The 16,135-nt window shown below is 40.6% G+C and overlaps 1 protein-coding gene across 1 annotated transcript in view; it reads right to left on the bottom strand.

The window, feature by feature from the left end:
• EPG5 (ectopic P-granules autophagy protein 5 homolog) overlaps nt 1-16,135 on the bottom strand; it is a 113,047-nt gene that overhangs the window by 78,733 nt on the left and 18,179 nt on the right. Inside the window, exons 7-13 of the mRNA XM_039228820.1 lie at nt 15,800-15,905; nt 13,369-13,483; nt 12,803-12,953; nt 9,394-9,549; nt 6,053-6,210; nt 4,816-4,970; nt 2,975-3,115 (exon numbers count right to left, since the gene is read on the bottom strand). Coding sequence (XP_039084751.1) covers nt 2,975-3,115; nt 4,816-4,970; nt 6,053-6,210; nt 9,394-9,549; nt 12,803-12,953; nt 13,369-13,483; nt 15,800-15,905 — 982 coding nt within the window. The remainder of the gene's footprint in view (nt 1-2,974; nt 3,116-4,815; nt 4,971-6,052; nt 6,211-9,393; nt 9,550-12,802; nt 12,954-13,368; nt 13,484-15,799; nt 15,906-16,135) is intronic.

Raw genomic sequence — 16,135 nt, 5'->3', positions numbered from 1 at the left:
AGTCTGTGACTCCCTCTCTCTCTGACCCTCCCCTGCTCACGCTGTCTCTCTCTCTCTCTCTCCTAGAAATAAAAACATTAAAAAAAATTTAAAAAAAAAAAAAAGCAAATTGTTATCAAAGGGTTTCCTACAAAGAAAACTCTAGGCCCAGATGATTTCAATAGTAAACTCTATCAAACAGTCAAGGAAGAATTAATAGCAATCTTACAAAAACTCTTTTAAAAAACAGAAGAGGAGGAAATGCTTCCCAATGCATGTGATGAGGACAACATAATCCTAAAAAAGATACAACAAAAAATAATACATCAATATCCCTCATAAATATATATGTAAAAATCCTCAACAAAAAACATTACCAAAATAAATCTATCGATATATATAAAGAATAATACACAATGATCAAGTGGCTTGAAAGGGAAGAATAACAGTTCAACATTTGAAAACTAGGCCAGTTTAGACCCACAGACCATTCCTAGGCTCTGGGGCTAGGTCTAATTCCTGATTACCCCAAGGTGACAGCAAAAATATCAAAGCCATCCTACTCATCTGAAGGCATAAAGGGTTTGAACAAGTTCCTCCAAAAACATCAGCAAGTTCACAAAGCACAAAGGAACTACAGGTATAAACAGAGAACAGAGGCACCTTTTAGAAGATATGTTCTAAAAAACATTATGGTTCCAATTTTTATACTTAAAGTCAAGCATACCGCTGGGCCAGTTTACCAGAAGTATTATGACTAAGTTTAAAATGTAAGTGTTCGTCTGTTAGCCAACTTGACAACAAACTATATTAAAAATAAATAAGTAAATAAATAAAATTCATCCATATGGGAAAATTAAATAAAATTAAAATTAAGATAAAAATAAAGATAAAATGTAAGTGTGGCCAAAACCAAGAAGCCACTCAAGAGAAAATGGTGATGAGCTCAACCAAAGGGAGAGAATCTTGTGACCCACTGACTATTTCTTTGAACTCATTCCATTAGATAATCACTCAAAAATGAGCAACTAAAAATACGCTCCCATATACTGAATATAAAAGCCCTTTCATCTCAATATAATCATATCATATATCATGGTGGGATACAATGTTTTTCTTGAAAAGAAAAAGTATTACTGCCACTATGAAAACCCTATGGTGCTGCCTCAAAAATGAAAAATGGAATTACCCTATGTTCCAGCATTCTACTTCTGGTTATATACTCAAAACAATGGAAAGCAGGGTCTCAAAAAGACAGCTATACATTCGTGTTCACAGCAGCATTATTCACAACAGCCAAAAGGTAGAAGCAATCTGAGTGTCCATCAACAGATGAAGGGGTAAACAAAACGTGTTCTATACATGCACTAGAATATCATGCTGGCTTAAAAAAGAAGGAAATTCTGACACATGCTACGACATGTGTAAACACGGACAACAATATGTCAAATGAAATAGGCTAATCACAAAAGGACAAATGCTGCATTGATTCACTTATATGAGGTACCTAAAGTAGTCAAACTCTAGAGAGAGAAAGTAGAATGTTGGTTACCAGGGACTGGAGGGTGGAGGATGGAGGGACTATCTGCCATTAGCACACTCACACATTATAGCAGTATTACAGATGATGAAGAAAATCTTCATTAAGTGTATGTTTTTTAAAATGGTACATCCCCTGGGTGGCTCAACACATTGAATGTCTGACTTCAGCTCAGGTCATGATCTCACAGTGCATGAGTTTGAGCCCTGCATCAGGCTCTGTGCTGACAACTCAGAGCCTAGAGCCTGCTTCTGATTTTGTGTCTCTCTCTCTATCTGTCCCTCCCCCACTGATGCTCTGTCTCTCTCTCCCTCAAGAATAAACAAACATTTTTAAAAATTTTAATGGTACATCCATACAATAGAGTATTATTCAGCCATTAAAAGTCACGAAGTGCTGACTCCTGCTACAACATGGATGAACCTGAAAAATATTATACTAAGTAAAAGAGGCCACTCACAGACCACATATTGTATGATTCCATTTATATGAAACATCCAGAACAGTCATATTTATAGAGACAGAAAGTAGATTAGTGGTGGCTTATGTCTAGAGGGGATGGAAGGACAGAGTGTGATACCTAAAGGGTATGTGGTTTCATTCTGAGGTGATGAAACCATTCTAAAATTGAGGGTGGCGATAGTTGCACAACTGTGAAAAAATGAAAAACACCGCCTTATATCCTTTAAATAGATGAGCTATATGCTATGTGAATTATATCACAATACAGCTGATTTTAGCATCAACAGACTACAAAAGGGCTTGTAAATGACAGAAATAAACTATATGGGTCATTTGACTTAAACTACGACTTTTATTTTCACTTTTCACCTATGTAAGTAGGGCCTTCTTTCTTAATCATAGTTGTTTCTTCCAAGTATAAAATATAAAAATTATGAAAGCCAAACAAACTTTGAAACACAAACTGTTATTAACTATAGACTGTAATTAAAAGAAAAGCCTGTTAATGAGGGATGTCTGGGTGGCTCAGTCGACTGGTTAAACATCCCGACTCTTGATTTCAGCTCAGGTCATGATCTCAGGGTCATGGGATTAAGCCCTGCAATGGGCCCCACACTGAGTGAGCAGACTTCTTTAAAATTCTTTCTCTCCCTCTCCCTCTGCCCCTCCGCCATGCATGCATGTGTGCATGCATGCTCTCTCTCAAAGAAAGAAAAAAGAAAAGATATCTAAAACCTGTTATTAAGGGAGGTACAAAGTCACTTTGAGGAGACCGAAGAGAAACAATCACAGCTTTTTGTAAGAAGCTGCTAACCCCAAGCAGGCATGGTGAATGGCAGGGCCCGGGACACTGTACATGTTCTCTTCACCCTGCTGCACCCATCACTCAGTCATTACCAACAATCCGATTATTTTTCTCATTGTATTTCCATTACTCCAGGATTTAAGAGAACAAAAAAAAGCAAAACATACAAACAAAATCAGTGCTCTTACCATTCCAACCTGGTCAATGGTATCTTGAACTCTATCCAAAAGGATAGAAATTATCTCAGGGTGAACAGCTGTGATGGCCCCTAAGAGCTCTCGGCCAACCTTTGAAAAAGTCTCTCTGGTGGACAGGGTGACATAAGATACCTAAAAGTGGGAGGAGGTGGAGAAGGCACTTTTAATACCCATCAATTATCAGTCAAAACATAGTTCCATAATTTAGAAGGTTTTCAAGTAAAAGAGAAAGAGTCTCACACTGAGCCTCAGTTCACACCATGTTCAAAAAGATGTCAGAGAGCTAACTGCCTACCCCGAGGCTGAGAGTCAGGAGGAGAGGCAAAGGCACCTAGGTAATAACTTCAAGCACTGGGATCAGGAAGTATATCCCAAAGTCTGTCTAGCTACGTACCTTTGGTGTAAAAACTTTAAATTTCAGAAAATTGCTAAAATGATGAAAACCAGAATGCATTTCATAGAAATACCTATTTGCTCCCATAAAATAAGATCCCAACTACAAGAGCTTCTAAAATACCAATGTTTATTAACTCCTCTTAACATATTCCAAAGGACAGGTTATAGTCTACTGAAGCCAATGGCAAGCACTTTTTTTAAAAAAATACAATGTAACAGAACAGGAAAATAACAGAATAGAATAGAAAATTGTGAGAGTACATCTCATTTAGATTAAGCATTACTTCAATAGCACACATGCACATACACATACACACACACACACACACACACACACACACACACACACATACACACACACAAACACAATCAGAATGTAATACACAGTGTAATTTTTACTGTGAGTACTGACCAAATCCTTGAAACATTCAAGAGCATAAATGTTACTATTACATTCACAATAGACTTTAAGAATGCCACTTACTGTATGTGAAAATAGACCTTCCCTACACACCCACAATATTCTCATACCATGAAAATAGTTTGGAATTCCAGATCCGTTTAGGCCTTAACTTCACAAGTAAGGATAAAATACAAGTACAGGACTAGGCTGGTACTGGGACCTGGAAGAGAGCTTTGGATCATCCAGTTTTATCACTCTCAAACCAGAGTACTGAGGAAAAAGCATTAAACACAGAGAATCTTCTTCAAACATAATTTTACTTAAATGTACTTGACTAGTTTGGAAGGAATATTTTTTAATGAAGATAAACAGATAAATGACAACCTAAATCGAAAATAATACATATTTTAAAATATATAAAACTGCAATAAAAATCTTGATTAACCACTTTGGGTTCTGTCTCTAGATACTTAGGGTTCCAAAGTCCACTCTCTTCCTCCATTAGGGATGGCTCAATGAAGGATCTCATCCCAGCCTGTCATTTTACAGATGAGGCAGCTGAGCCCAGAGTGGTGAGGGGTCTTTCCTGCTGTGAGATGGGCAATTACTAGCAGAGTTTAGCAGAGTTCATTCAAACAACCCCAGGTCTTCTGGCTGTAGCACCGGTATTCTTCCCACCATCTCACTGACATTGGCTTGGAAGCCAGGCTTCCGCATAATTGGCAGTGTTGCAGGGCAGAAGGACAGCACACCATGAAAACCACAAGTGTCAGGCTGTGCCAGACTGCCTATTCCTCACCAAAACTCATGCATCAAATGTCAAGAGACAGTAGGAGGAAATAGAATGAGTATGATTCATATTTTCAATATTCCTTAGAGCAAAATGATAATCTGTGGATTTTCTATCTCCTTGCATAAATACAGACAATACAAGTCAGTCACTTTTTTTAAAGCAATCCCCAAAGAATCAATGCATGGATAATCCAAAAGAAAACATTTTTTAGCTGATTTCTAAAACTTAAAATATTCTAACCTCATATATCTCCAGAACAATAATTTTTATGAAGTCTTCATCCACATTGGTTCTTCTGGCCTGAGCCATCTGAGCAAATGTTGTCAGAAGGCAAATCTCTTCTGAGCTATTCATGGAAGAAAGACACTTCTCAAAGTTCACAAAATGTTCTGGGTCTGCAAGTTCATGGCAAGAAAATTAAAAATGGGTAAAGAATGAACATACAACATGTTTAATTATTCTTTCAGAGAGAAAGAAGATATAAAATTAAAGATATGTAGAAATATTTAAGCATCTTTGTTCCAGCATAGATTTCTACAGGCATTGGGAAACAGCCAGAGACCAGATAAAATTCCAACTCTACACACAATGCAGCCTCAGAGGGGACATTTAACATCTCCAATTCTCAGTTTCTTCATCTGCCTTAAACAGCTGTTGAAGATTAAATGACAGTAGTCACTAGTCACGGGTTCTGTCAACTGCAAAATGCTACTACTGCCACTAGGTGAGACATTTTCAAAGGCACACTTAAAACTACTCGCTGTCAGCCAAAGGAATGACCTAATGAAAGCTGCTAAGATTAGCCAAGCGCCCCACACAAACACAGCACTCAAACAAAAGAGATTTCCTTATAAATGAAAATCTGGGGCAAAAAATGAGTTATAACCATGACTGCAATATTGATACATGTGATAAATAGTACACAGTCTGTTTCACCAACTTCTCAGAGGATGCAGTATAAGCAATATTATATTTTGTCACTAGGGAGCACTATTGACAAACAGCTCTGTGACCCATGACAGAAAACTGAATGCCACAAAGACAAAGTTACAGAGGAATGATTTAAAAAAAAGAGCCTGTTCAAAAAAATGTATTCCCCTGATGGAATTTTCACAGTAAGAAGGCAGTAAGCCTACAAGTCTCTCCATATGTTTACACCTTTGAGAAATCAAAAGCAGTCTATCAAATGCCCTGTATTTTCAAAATAACTCCATGGGGGCATTTACAACCCACTTTTCATTTCCCATCCCCAAACTGGGATTATACCAAGTTACCACGCAGAGCATTTCAAGAATAGTGAAAACTGAAATTACCATTCTAGTATGTCAAAACAATAAAGCCGTCTTTCAAATTTCAAAATGTTTACTTATGAGTGCACAGAGTAAAATATTCTTAGTCCTTCTAAAAGACAAAAGGAATAAAGCCACAAGGAGAAAAGCGCACAGGTGGGAAAAGACCCACCGTGGCCCAGCCGTACCTTGGAGCTGCTTCTTGCACTCCGCAGGCAGGAGACTGAGGCAGAGCCTCTCCAGGTTCCCGCTCTCCACCTGGTGCATGAGGTAGAAGAGCTTCCAGAGCATCTGCACGGACAGCGTCCCAAAGGGCATCTCTGACATAAACAGCCAAATGCCAAGTCTGCATGTGTTAAAGAGTAGGAATAATTTCATACATCAGTCAGCTTCACCACACTGAGAAAGCAGGCAAACCTGCTTGGTAGAAAAAAAATTCTGAAATCACAGTACAGCAGTTTCTCTAACATGCTTTGGTCAACGCCTCAAGGATGGGTAACAATAACAGCAACACTCACAAAGCACTTACGCTGTGCCAGGTACAGTTCTAATCACCCTACGTCATCTCGTTCCATCCCCACAAGACCCAGGCAAGAACTAGTATTGATGCTATTCCCAGTTTACACATAAGGCTACCAAGGCACAGAAAGGGTAGCGAGAGCAGACCTGTGTTTTAAACCAAAGATCTTGTTAAGACCTAGGTGACAGGCTGCTGAGACGTGGATGTATGTGTGTAAGCATACATACAGGTACGTGTGTTCACACAGACACATGTGCCATGGGTGGGAGGAGAATCAAAAGCCCTCCAGTGACTCCCCATTCATCACTGAATGAAATGCAAACCCTTCAGCCCTGCACTCAAAGGCCTGCACTATACAGTTCAGACCCATGTTTCGAATCAGAGCCCTTGTTGTGTTCAGACCATTCCTGGACAAGACTGGTGAGAACCTCTTCCCTCCAAGTGGCTATCAATCCATTTGTGAAGCCCTCCTCTGATGTCCTCCTCAGCACCATCACAGAATTCTGCCCACACCTGACTTTGGCAATACCATACTGGAGTGGGCAGAACAATCACATTTTCCACTTTGGAAAATACAAATTCCAAGGACTGCCTACAGAGATCCTGATTTTGTAGATCACAGTTGGGGCTCAAGGATTTGCACGTTCTAGTTACCGCAGGTGACTCAGACTCAAGTGCTCCTCAAACCACACAGTGAGATATGCCTCAAGTTACTGTAGTTTACATACACATACAAACCACAATTTGAGAACAGAAACCAGGTTTTGTTTATCTTTGAATAAACCACAATGTAACCCAGAGTCTTGTATTTTAATTATCCACTACCTAAACCAGTATTTTGAAAACAATCAGCACTCAACAAATGCTCATTAAACTTTTGTGGTGTGAATTTTATTATCAAAAAAATCTTTGAAAAAACAGGAAGGCACTTAAAACTATTGCTTTATTTTGGGCAAAACTATAAACTGTCCAATTACAAACAAAACTTATTAAGAGAATAAGAAAAAAGTATTTAATTTTGCATGCCTGACCCACACCTATGCCCAAGAACCACCACTGACCTAAATTCTGAAAAGCAATAGCTAGACTTTTGAGCACAGGTAGAAGAAACTGTAACTTCAGGTGGGCCAAGCTCCTGTCTTATTAATTATCCTAACACCTCACATGGGACTGGACACTCTTGTATGACTTCTCCCAAAACAATGAGAGGAAACTACAGAGGTCTTAAAAGTAAAGTCACAGGACGCTGTATTTTAGGCTACAAAATTCCGCAGACGGCATATATGCAGTAAGTGCTTAGGCTTCTGTGGTCTTTTGGGTTTGTTTTGCTTTAGGTTGGAGGATAACCACTGTCAGAAATTTCTACGAGAGTGCCAAATAAATTTAAATTTCATGACTTTAAATACCTGATTCTCCTATATTTCTTTTCTAAAATAAATTCTACTCAAGAATAACAGTTCTTGATATTTTAAAGTTTAAAATGATTATCATCCGTGAATTACATATATAATCCTAGAGGAGAGTTCACCGCTCAGAATCTAAGAGCTAGCAGCTATGGTGAGAACTTTCTATCTCAGCTAAGCAGGTCCAAGAACAAGTGATGGGAGAGCAGAGATAGGACACTATTCCTTTCTCCCCGCCGGGTTCTGCTCAGGATCTGCTGCACCTCATGAGACCACTGAATTTACAGACAACACAGAGTGTATAACATGTAAGCTAAAGACTTCTAAGCCCAAGTTCTATTTATCTTAGAACCATGCCTTCTGAGTGCTTAAAAGTGCTTAAGACTTAGTCAAGGAGTTGATACTTCTCTAAGCAAGCAGTTATTCTATTCTTCATATGAAACCACAAAAGAACCACCACCACTTACACCTAAAAAGTCCTCCAGGGTTTAGAAAGTATTCCATGTATTACCGCTTCTTATCTTGGTAACTTGTCCATGAGGTCAACACAACAGGCAGTGTCATCATCTCCATTTTATAAATGAAGCAAGTGATAACACAAGCACTAGGTGACTTGCCCAAGGTGACAGTAAAGAGCATGGAAGACTCAAACCCACTCCACAACATATAACACATACAGGGCTGCAGCTAACAGGCCCAGGCCAAGAGGGAATATAGCTCACAAGAAGGCAGAGGTGGGGAAGAGAGGGCAGTTAATGAGAGAAGCTGAAGGCCAGCAAACATCTCCTAGCAACGGGCACAGTGCTGTCAGCAGAACTTGCTCCTTCCTTGGCCAGCTCAGGGAAGACAGTGCAGGAAGTACCAGTCTGGGGCGCCTGGGTGGCTTAGTCGGTTAAGCGTCCGACTTTCGCTTAGGTCATGATCTCGCGGTTCGTGGGTTCGGGCCCCGCGTCGGGCTCTGTGCTGGCTGCCAGCTCAGAGCCTGGAGCCTGTTTCGGTCTGTGACTCCCTCTCTCTCTGACCCTCCCCTGCTCACACTGTCTCTCTNGAAAAAAATAAAAACATAAAAAAAAAAAAAAAAAAAAAAAAAAAGGAAGTACCAGTGTGCCCCTGCCTCCACCTCAAGTGCATCCCAGGGTTATAAGCAACAAAGACAACATGATCAGAAAACAGCATTTACACAGCCAAGATAGGGGACCAGGACATATAAGAATCCTAGACCTTGAAACCCTCAGAGTAAGGCAACTTAAACAATAAAACTGGCAAATCATTTGCACTGTGCACTTTTCTTCCACAATCAGGCACTAAGATGGTGTGAAACAGAATTCATGCCTTGTTCTGGGCTACCCCAAAAGTTCAGGGATGGCAAAACTGAGATATCAGAAGTGGGTTATTTTAAGATTTAAAAAAAAAAAGCTTAAAAAAAGAGCATTTCAATCACCACTATAAATAAGGAAACTAAAGCCATGAACTTCCCCAAGATAAGAAATGGGTGAAATACACCTAGACATTATTATAAGACATTTACTATAGTCAATGACTTTCACGCCAATCTTTCTCACTAGCCAGAGAGTCACTTCTTCACAACTATCGTCATACTGCTTACCTTTTGGCTTTCAGCACATGTAGGACAGCTCTCAAAAACAGCTCATCAAATTCAACCTGTAGTTTCTCCACGGAGTAAGGCTGCTGGGCCAAACCCAAGCCTTGGTTGTGGCTCACAAACTGTGCCCAATGGTCACTCACATAACCAAGGGTCATCCTGAGCGTGAAGAAAGGCAATGTGGCACTTTTTGTTAATGCACTCAATCCTAGCACCTTTATATTATATTTGAAACACAAATTTATTCAGTATATATTTATCGAATGCCTACTAACTTCTAAATGCTGAAGAGAGTTCAAAGGGGAGGGGGGGACAAACACTACCCTCATGAGACTGACATTTAATGGAGGGCAAACAGACAATAAACAAAATAAAGTGAAAAATATAGTCTGCCACATGGTGATAAGTGACATTGAGAAAAATACGTAGGAGAGAGGAATAAAGTTTCTCTGGAGTTGGCCAGAGTAAGGGGGTTGGCTGGGAACAGGAAAGGTCTTACTAAAGAGGGACATGCAAGAAACACTGAAGGAAGTCACAGGGATATCTAAGAGAAGAGCATCCAGGTGGAAGAAAAAACACCAGGGGCGCCTGGGTAGCTCGGTCGGTTAAACATCCGACTTTAGCTGAGGTCATGATCTTAAAGTTTGTGAGCCGGAGCCCCACGTGGGCCCTGTGCTGACAGCTCGGAGCCGGGAGCCTGCTTCAGATTCTGTGTCTCCCTCTCTCTCTACCTTCCCCCACTCATTCTCTTTCTCTCTCTCTCAAAAATAAACAAACATTAAAAATTAAAAAAAAAAAAAGAAAGAAAGAAAAAGAAGAAGAAGAAACACCATGAAGGATCCAAGGCATGGTCAGCATGTTGGAGGAACAGCAAGGCAGCCACTGTGCAAAAGCAAGGTGAGTGAGAGAGAGACTGGCTGGGCAGGACATGAGAAAAGTGACAGGAAACCAAACCATAGAGACTGCTGGAGGTCACTGTAGAGACTCTGGCTTTTACCCTGAATGTAACTGGGAACAAAGGAATGACATGAGCTAACTCACCACTTACAGGGGACACTGGTTCTTGTGAGAATAAGCTGGGGGGAGAGCAAGGCAAAGCAGGAAGGTAAGTCAGGAGGCGATTATAATTATAATCAGGGAGAAGTATCTAAGAATGAACTAGAGTGGTAGCAGTGAAGGTGAGTAGAATTCCAGCTGGATTCTGGAAATTACATATATCATTGGTTCAAAAGGATGCACATTTCACATTTTCATGCCTGAGATTGGAATGTATGTTATATTGCTAACGTGACATACATTGGTAGCATTTTTTTCTTGCTTAGAGGCACATAAATTCATCTTCAGATTTGGTGGCATCTGAGATTTGATGACAGATGGTCTCTTGAAGGTAGAAATGACAGAACTGGCCTTGAGACCGGATGTGGGGTGTGAAAGGTCAGGGACAACACCAAATGTTCCGGCCCGAGGGACCAGAAGAATGAAGCTACCGTTTATTGAAATGGGAAGGCTGCAGAGAGCAGTGTGGGGAGCAGGAAGAGGGAGGCCCACTGGGTGTATTCAACTACAATGTTCATGAGTCATCCAAGCAGAGGTGCTGACTTGGCAGCTGGACTTACAAGCTTAACAGTTAAGAGAGAGGCATGGGCTGGAAATAGAACTCTGACAATCCTTACAGTATTTAGATGATATTTAAAGACATGAGAACAGATAAGGACCCAGGTGCAAGTTTAGAAGGTAGAGAAGAGGTCCAGGAACTGAGTCCTGAGGCATTCCGACGTCAAGAAGTTTGGGAGGTGAGGATGAAAACAACTGAAGAGTCAGAAAATGAGCAGCCAGTGGAATGGAAGAGAAACCAGGAGGATGTGGAATCCTAGAAACCAAGCAAAGAAGCATTTTAAGGAGAAAGTGAGCAATTCTGAGAGATCCATGTAAACTATGGGAGAGATGTAAAGGAGAAGGGAGACTCAGAACCGGCCACTGGATTAGTACAACAAAGTTCCACAGCAACAGCATTCCTAAGAGCTGTTTGGGCAGTACTGAGGGAAAGCCTGATTGTGGAGAGTTCAGGCAAGAACAGAGGGAAAAACCTGGAACCAACAGAGGACCTGAGGAGAGGGACCTTGTAGAAAGTGTTCTACAACTGGAAGATGTGAGAAGAATCTGTGATAGATACAAAGAAAAATAAGCAGATGGAACACAAAGAAAGAATAGTCATAATATGCTACAAGAATCAGCTGTAAATATTTACACAAAAACAATATAAAGAGGGAATAGAGACCTTAAAGTAATAACAACAACACCTTTCCTATAGAGTCACTGAGAGAATAAAATGAGGGCGTATATTCCTGGCACATAACGAGCACTGAATCCTACTTCATGTATATGAGCCCAAGGACAGATTTGACCTTATTTACACCAAGCAGAATCAGCAAATAAATGTCTGGACTTCTGATAATAAGTAGATAGGCTTTTAGCTTTTAAGACATTACTCTCCAAGTCACCAGCCATCCCTCCTCCCCCCATCTCATGTTCATTATCTTTCGTAAGCCCTTAAAAATCACCCTCCAGCCTTTCAGCGCATCCTATAATCATTTACCTGGCTTTACAAAGCAGATGGATACACATCTAAAATAAACTAATTAAAATCTATTTTGTTTTGGAAACAAAACTGGAGAGGGGAAGAAGTTTCAGAGGCTTTTTTTTTTTTTTTGGAGGGAAGGGTGGTGGGAAGAAATAAGAGCGTATTTATACGCCGTAGGGAATGACCTAGTAAATACAGAAAAATCAATGATGCAAAAGACAGGATCCGAAATTAATTCAATGAAAAGCAGTGCATATTGTCAAAATTTATTCGTACTTAATAATAAAAACATAAACTCATTTTTCAAATAAATGATAACGCTCTCCCTAGTTCAAATATAGTGGCCACTGAAGAAGTCTTTGCAACTTTCTTTAAAAGGTATTTAACATAAAATCAGAATAAGAGTAAAGAGAGAAAACAGGGAAACAAGGACACAAAAACACTGCTGCCACTCTTCACATCTAAGTGGCAATTCCAAGGCAAAGGTTAGGAGGTAGAAGGAAAGAGCAAGTAAAGGAAAAGGAAAGAGGCTTCATTTTCCTTGACCAAGTTCAGTTTCTCTGACCAAGTTCAATCCAGCAACTGCTTTAAGGATCTTGACTCTAAGGACAATTATCTAGCAAACCAGTTAAATCTGAGATAACTGACCAAATACCCTGACAGGAAGCATTTATAAAATTTCCATCTGCTAGGTGGTGGAAAAAAGAAATTCTTACTTTTATAAGTCAGATGTGAAGTATACACTAAAATGTCCATCATCCCAATTTTGCAGAATCTGCATCTGACCAAGATGACAGCAAATAGAAACAGATGTACTAACAGTGGTATTACCTGATCATATAACCAATTCGCTTCACAAACTGCCTATAGCGTGCTCTATTGAAGGTTTCTAACCCCACAGCCAGAAGTTCCACTAGTGAGTTAGCAAAGGCAAACATTTTCATCATCTCTTGAGGTCTTGTTGTTTCAGGTAAATAATCACCTAGAAGTTAATCAGAGGGGAAAAAAATTATAAATGCTATGAAAAAACACTGAAGAACACAGTTGTAAATATCTCAATGAGGAAACAAAGCCAAGACAGAAAAATTAACAATCCCCCTGTCAGCAAGAGATGGAAAATCTGAGACAAAGTGTAAAATGGAAACAATTCATTAAAGCCGGGTAATGTGCAAGCTTAGGTGACCTCTGCATTTCAGCACTAAGTGGGAAATTACAAGCACCAGAGAGAAAGGAAGGAAATCTCACTGAGGTCTGATGCAACCATCTCTGTACAGTACAGCCAGGCACAGAGGAACCTGAATCAGGAACCTGAATGAGCTGGAAGGCTGGATCCTGAGTGCCTGGGTTTGAACTTGCCACTATCATGTTTTACACAGGACAAAAGAAATCGGGTCTACCTTTTGCTTTAAACCCAAGAAGATGTTGAAAGAGCTCATGAAATGGAAACTGTGATAAAAGGATAACCAAGTCATCTTCGTTAAGGAGAAGCCAACTGGTCTCAGGGTCTTCATCCTAAGGGAAAAGATGCAAAGTCATGTCAACTGATTTGATGAGAATGCACCGGGCTTTAAAGTTAACAGGAGCTAAACTATCAGACATGAGTGGTACATCATGGACCATGTGTCTTCATGGACTTCTCCTCTCAGTATCAGTTCCATAGATGGGCTGTAAATCCCCCAAAATGGCAAGCACAATTTTATGTGTATCTGGGTCATGTCCATCCTTCAGTGGCCAAAACTGCTCTAATTAAATCTCCATCCCAAAGAAGATTTAAACAAAAAAATTCTTCTAGAGTAGGAAATCTTACTATGAAGCTCACTGCTTTGACAACATCAATTAAAGAACCACATACTGAGTCCAAGTTATTTTAGCTACAGGTCTCTTGCCCCAAAAGCAAGGCCTACTATAGTACTTAACTGTCTTAACAGCAAAACAATCTTTGCATCTGCCATAGATAACTGCAGCTCCATTGTCAACTGGTGCTGCTGAAGCAGGAGAGAGTAGCAGGCCATACGTAACAATTATATAGAGGAAATCTTTTGAGGTTTTTGTTTGATACACAAGTTTAGAAATCAAGTTGATCTGTGTCCTAAGATATCCTACATTCAAAAGGGAATGCTATAAAAAATTCAGAGATCCTGGGGCGCCTGGGTGGCTTAGTCGGTTAAGCTTCTGACTTTCGCTTAGGTCATGATCTCGCGGTTCGTGGGTTCAAGCCCCGCGTCGGGCTCTGTGCTGACTGCCAGCTCAGAGCCTGGAGTCTGTTTCAGAGTCTGTATCTCCCTCTCTCTCTTACCCTCTCCTGCTCACGCTGTCTCTCTCTCTCCTAAAAATAAAAAAAAAAAAATTTTTTTAAAAATTAAAAAAATTAAAAAAATTAAAAAAAAAATAAAAATTCAGAGATCCTGAGAAATGTATCGTCTCAACTTCAACAAGGGACTAATGTAATTCATTCATAATTTCCCAAGCCACTCATTTCCCCCTCCATTTTAGGTCCTAAATGACTAACAAGCAAGCCTCAGCTCTACTTAGAGCAGCAGCTCTCAGCTCTGGCTGTAGGTTAGAATCACCAAGGAGGCTTTTAAACATTTGGATGTCTGGGGATGGGCCTGGGCAAGGGACTTAAGTTCCCCAGGCGGCTGTAATACACAGCCAGCGTCAAACAACCACTGATGTGGCAGATCCGGCATGCCTTCCTCCCCACAGCCTTTTCGGAGCCAACAGCACCTCAACCCTCTCATCTACTCCCCCAGTTCTGAAATTCACTCAACAATCGGTGAGTGCTAACCAGTCAGTCACCACTGCAGGGTCCTCAATCATTATCTCTCTCTGGGAGCAAAGGCAGGGAAGCCTACCCCAGAAAAGACTTTTCTCTCAGGGGAGAACACTCTTGGGGGGAAAAACCTTTTCCACCACAATCTTTAAAAGACCGATTTGCACCAGCTCCTGAGAAACTCTCTTCAAGGTGACTGTTGAGTCTCTAGCAAAGATGTCTAAAGAGTAAGATGAGTGTGAAGGGGCTCCCCATTCCTGAATGAGCACATCAGCAAATACAGACATGATCCCCACACCTGCCATGGCTCTCATTCTGAGAACTGTCTGTTGTGATCTATTAACTCCTCTTAAAAAGGAGTCTTAGAAAAACTGGTCCCTGGCCATCCCGGACAGCACATCAAATCAGGATGTGGACCATAAAAAAGCACCAGGGCTGATAACTAGCCGGAGGGAAAGCTCCTTACAAATACACTAACCCTGTACACAGCAGAAAGAAAAATCAGTAAGTATTATCTTGGGAAACTGGATTTTGACCATTCAATTCTCATCACAAATAAAGAACCATCTTCTACTTTTCAAAAGAGAAAATCCGGATGAGAAGTATTTGTAATAGCTAAAGGGAGAACCTCAGTAAGACCCGGCTCTTTATGATACAGACTCATGTGACCTGTTAGATCTCGAGTCCAGAAACTTGTTACTACATAAAAGAAAATCCTAATATAAATTTTACACAGTATGAAAATATTCCCAGGCTCCAAATTCTCCCAGCTGAACAGGAAGATACTCTACACAAGGGCGTCAACATAGCAAACTGGCTCAGAGCACAGGCTCTAGAGGCTCCACCATTTAATGACCTTATGATCTGGGAAAAATCCTTCACACCCTGCACCTCAGTTTTCTCATCTGTAAAGTGGGGATCACATCAGTACCTGCCTCCTGTGGTCACTGGGAGAAGTCAACGAGATGCTATGTGAAAAGTGCTTAAAACAATGTGCAGCACATAGGAGGAGCTTAAAAATGATTAATCAAAAGACTGCAGACATGACGAGTTACCTCTTCTCCTCCCTCATCTACCAGTGTCCACGTCCCAGATGCAGGCCCCGAGGAGGATGGCTTCTGCTCACTGGGCTTCATGTGGCACAGGAACTCTGCTCGATTTCTACAGGACAAGGGAAATCAACCCATCACATAAATGCAGAAAGCCCACGCGCACGCACTCTGGACCATCTACTCACCCCAGAGAAGAGTCAGCCATCCACCCAGTCGTCAAAGGGATTTAAATTAGTAAATAAGAAGTAAGAACTGGCTAAAACTCAGGGAAGCTAAAAGCTCATGAATTTGGTGTGGAGATCTCCACCATTCTGAATCAGCCATGACGAGTGACTGCAG

The sequence above is a fragment of the Hyaena hyaena genome, unplaced genomic scaffold (assembly GCF_003009895.1).
Source record: "Hyaena hyaena isolate Hyena2069 unplaced genomic scaffold, ASM300989v1 scaffold_33, whole genome shotgun sequence".
NCBI classification, from domain to species: Eukaryota; Metazoa; Chordata; class Mammalia; order Carnivora; family Hyaenidae; genus Hyaena; species Hyaena hyaena.
Note: the sequence above shows the minus strand (reverse complement) of the source record. Positions and strands in the feature narration are given on the sequence as shown.